Source organism: Cebus imitator, unplaced genomic scaffold, assembly GCF_001604975.1.
Source record: "Cebus imitator isolate Cc_AM_T3 unplaced genomic scaffold, Cebus_imitator-1.0 Scaffold306, whole genome shotgun sequence".
NCBI lineage: Eukaryota > Metazoa > Chordata > Mammalia > Primates > Cebidae > Cebus > Cebus imitator.
The window spans coordinates 1,039,781-1,043,166 of record NW_016107621.1 but is presented as its reverse complement, the minus strand read 5'-3'; the positions used below and the strand labels follow the sequence as shown (position 1 = coordinate 1,043,166).

The following is a 3,386-nucleotide window of genomic DNA, read 5'->3' as shown; positions in this document are numbered from 1 at the left end:
CCTCCTGGGTTCAAGTGATTCTTGTGCCTCACCCTCCCGACTTGCATGGATTACAGGCACCCACCACCATGCCCAGCTGATTTTTGTATTTTTAGTAGAGATGGAGTTTCACCATGTTGGCCAGGCTGGTCTCGAATTTGAGGCGTCAAGTGATCTGCTCACCTCGGTCTCCCAAAGTACTGGGTTACAGGCATGAGCCACAGTGCCCAGCCAGCTTTCCTGCTTGTCTGTAATATCTTTGATCCTGACTATATCCGACATCAGACTGGATACCTCCTGAGGGCAGGAGCTGGACTGGATTCATCCCATGAATACTCAGCATTGCCTGACATAGGGCCTCTCAGAGATTTAGAGTTATTAAAGAGTGGTTGAGTGAACGCATGGATGCCTGAGAGTGTGAATGAATGAGTAAGCAAATTAGCAAATGTATTAATGATTTAAAGAATTGACTGGATCGGCCGGGCGTGGTGGCTCACACCTGTAATCCAAGCACTTTGGAGGCCAAGGTGGGAGGATCACCTGTGGTCAGGAGTTCAAGACCAGCCTGACCAACATGGTGAAACCCCATCTTAAAAAAAAAAAAAAAAAAAAAGAGAATTGACTGGATCAGTAAGTCAGGCCTCAGGGCCTTTGCAGTAGTTGTTTCCTCTGCCTGGAATTCTCTTTTTCCAAGTGATCTCATGGCTTAATCCCTCACCATCTCAGGTCTCTACTGAGATGCCACTTTTTTGGCAAAGCTTTCTCTGAGTCTTCCATTAAAATTGCCTTAGCCAGGCATGGTTGCTTATGCTGTAATCTCAGTACTTTGGAAGGCTGAGGCAGGAGGATCATTTGAGGCCAGGAGTTCAAAACCAGCCTGTGCAACACAGCAAGACCCTGTCTCTAGCAAAAAATTTAAAATTAGGTGGGGTCCATTGGCACATGCCTGTAATTCCAGCACTTTGGAAGGCCAAGGTGGGAGGATCGCCTGAGCTCAGGAGTTTGAGACCAGCCTGGGCAACCTAGTGAAACCTTGTCTCTACTGAAACTTTAAAAAAAAAAAAATTAGAGATTTAAAGATTAACTGAAGTATGGGTAGTGTATGCCTGTAGTCCTGGCTACTCAGGAGGCTGAGGTGGGAGGATTGTTTGAGCCCAGGAGTTCAAGGTTATAGTGAATCACGGTTGCACCATTGCACTTCAGCCTGGCAGTGAAATGAGACCGTGTCTCTTAAAAAAAAATAAAAATAGGCCACTCACAGTGGCTTATGCCTTTAATCCCCAGCACTTTGGGAGGCCAGGGCAGGAGGATTGCTGGAGCCCAGGAGTTCGAGACCAGCCTGAGTAACATGTCATTATCCTGTCTCTACAAAAAGTTTAAAAATTAGCCAGGCATGGTGGTATGTGCCTATGATCTACATGGGAGGCTGAGATGGGAGGATCTCTCAAGCCCAGGAGGTCAAGGCTGCAGTGAGACATGATTGCATCACTGCACTCCAGCCTGGGTGACAGAGCAAGACCCTGTCTTGAAAAGAAAAGAAAATTACAGCCTCCTCCACCTCCTTACCTCCTCCTTCCCTCTTTATTTGTCCACATAACTCCGGGAAACAGAACACATATTGTTTTCGGTAATTATGTTGCTAATTGCGTCCCCTACTAAAATGTCAACGTTTGCTCACTGTGGTTTCTCTAGTGCCCACAACAGTGCCCAGAATATAGTAGGTACCCAGTAAATGTGAGCTGAGTGAGTAACTAAGCACCCAGTCCGTTCCCACACACCCATCTCTGAACTAACAAATCTCCCCTTTCCTCAGGCTGCACAGAACCTAGACCTGGACACTGGGGTGAGCTGAGCCGGACACCAGTCCCATCTAAACCCCAGGACAAAGTGGAAGCAGTTGAGGCAACGCCAGTGGCCCTGGACAGTGACACCTCCACAGCTGAAAATGCAGCAGTGAGTGCCATGCTGCATGCTGTGGCTGCTAGCCGCTTGCCTGTGTGCAGCCAGCAGCAGGGTGAACCCGACCTGACAGAGCATGAGAAAGTAGCCATCCTGGCCCAGCTGTATCATGAGAAGCCATTGGTGTTCCTGGAGCGCTTCCGCACAGGCCTCCGTGAGGAGCACCTGGCCTGCTTTGGTCACGTGCGTGGCGACCACCGTGCAGACTTCTACTGTGCCGAGGTGGCCCAGCAGGGCACTGCCCGGCCCCGCACCCTGCGTACCCGCCTCCGTAACCGGCGCTACGCTGCCCTGCGAGAGCTGATCCAAGGTGTGGGGGCCAGATGGGTGAGAGTGGGCACAGATGGGGAAGGAGGGAGACTGAGGCAGAGGGAATTAGAAAAAAGAATGCAAGAACAGAAACACAGAGACAGAAATCCTGAGAGAAATTTTGAGACAAAGAGACAGGGACACGGGAAGAGACTGAGACAGAAATGCAAAGTAAAGGGGAGAGAGAGGTCTAGGGGAAGAGAATGGGACAGGCAGTGAGAATAGATCATAATTTAGTAGATGACAGAAGTGGCATTTCAAATTAGTAAGCTGAGGACACACTACACAGTGCTGTGATAATTGGTTATACCTAAGGAAGAAAACATGAGATTCCTACCTCACACCATATACAAAGGCATCAGAGGAAACCAGAAGGCGTTTGTACATGACCTTGGGGACACAGAAGCCTTCTGAACAAGACACCCTCTGAAAACCATGAAGGAAAAAAATCACTGATAGCTTTTTGACCCATGACATAATTAAAAGCATCCTTGTGACCACGACACCAGAACCAAAGTTAAAAGATGAGAGTGAAGCAGAGAGTAAGTTAAATTGTTAGGGAGAAGGCGCAAGTTATAGAGAGGTTCATAGAGAAAGAGTGAGAGGCTGGGTACGGTGGCTCATTCCTGTAATCCCAACACTTTGGGATGCCAAGGTGGGCAGATTTCTTGAACTTGAGAGTACAAGACCAGCCTGGGCAACATGGCAAAACCCAGTGTTTACAAAAAATAGAAAAATTAGCTAGGTGTGGTGGTGCACGCCTGTAGTCTTAGCTACTCAGGAGTCTGAGGTGGGAGAATTGCTTGAGCCTGGGAGGTGGAAGTTGTAGTGAGCTGAGATCCCACCACTAAGCTCTAGCCTAGGCCATAGAGCCAGAGCTTGTCTCAAAAGAAAAAAAAAAAAATGAAAGGTGGGCTGGGTGCGGTGGCTTAAGCCTGTAATCCCAGCACTTTGGGAGGCCGAAGAGGGCGGATCACCTGAGGTCAGGAGTTGCAGAGCAGCCTGGCCAACATGGTGAAACCGCATCTCTACTAAAAATGCAAACAAATTAGCCAGCATGGTGGCAGGCACCTGTAATTTCAACTACTCAGGAGGCTGAGGCAGAAGAATTGCATGAATCTGGGAAGCAGAGATTACCA

General features: G+C 48.6%; 1 protein-coding gene across 2 annotated transcripts in view; it reads left to right on the top strand.

The window, feature by feature from the left end:
* CCDC97 (coiled-coil domain containing 97) overlaps window positions 1-3,386 on the top strand; it is a 15,204-nt gene that overhangs the window by 4,922 nt on the left and 6,896 nt on the right. For both annotated transcript variants that reach the window (XM_017502934.2, XM_017502933.2), the window contains exon 2: window positions 1,793-2,248. In XM_017502934.2, coding sequence (XP_017358423.1) covers window positions 1,793-2,248 — 456 coding nt within the window. The remainder of the gene's footprint in view (window positions 1-1,792; window positions 2,249-3,386) is intronic.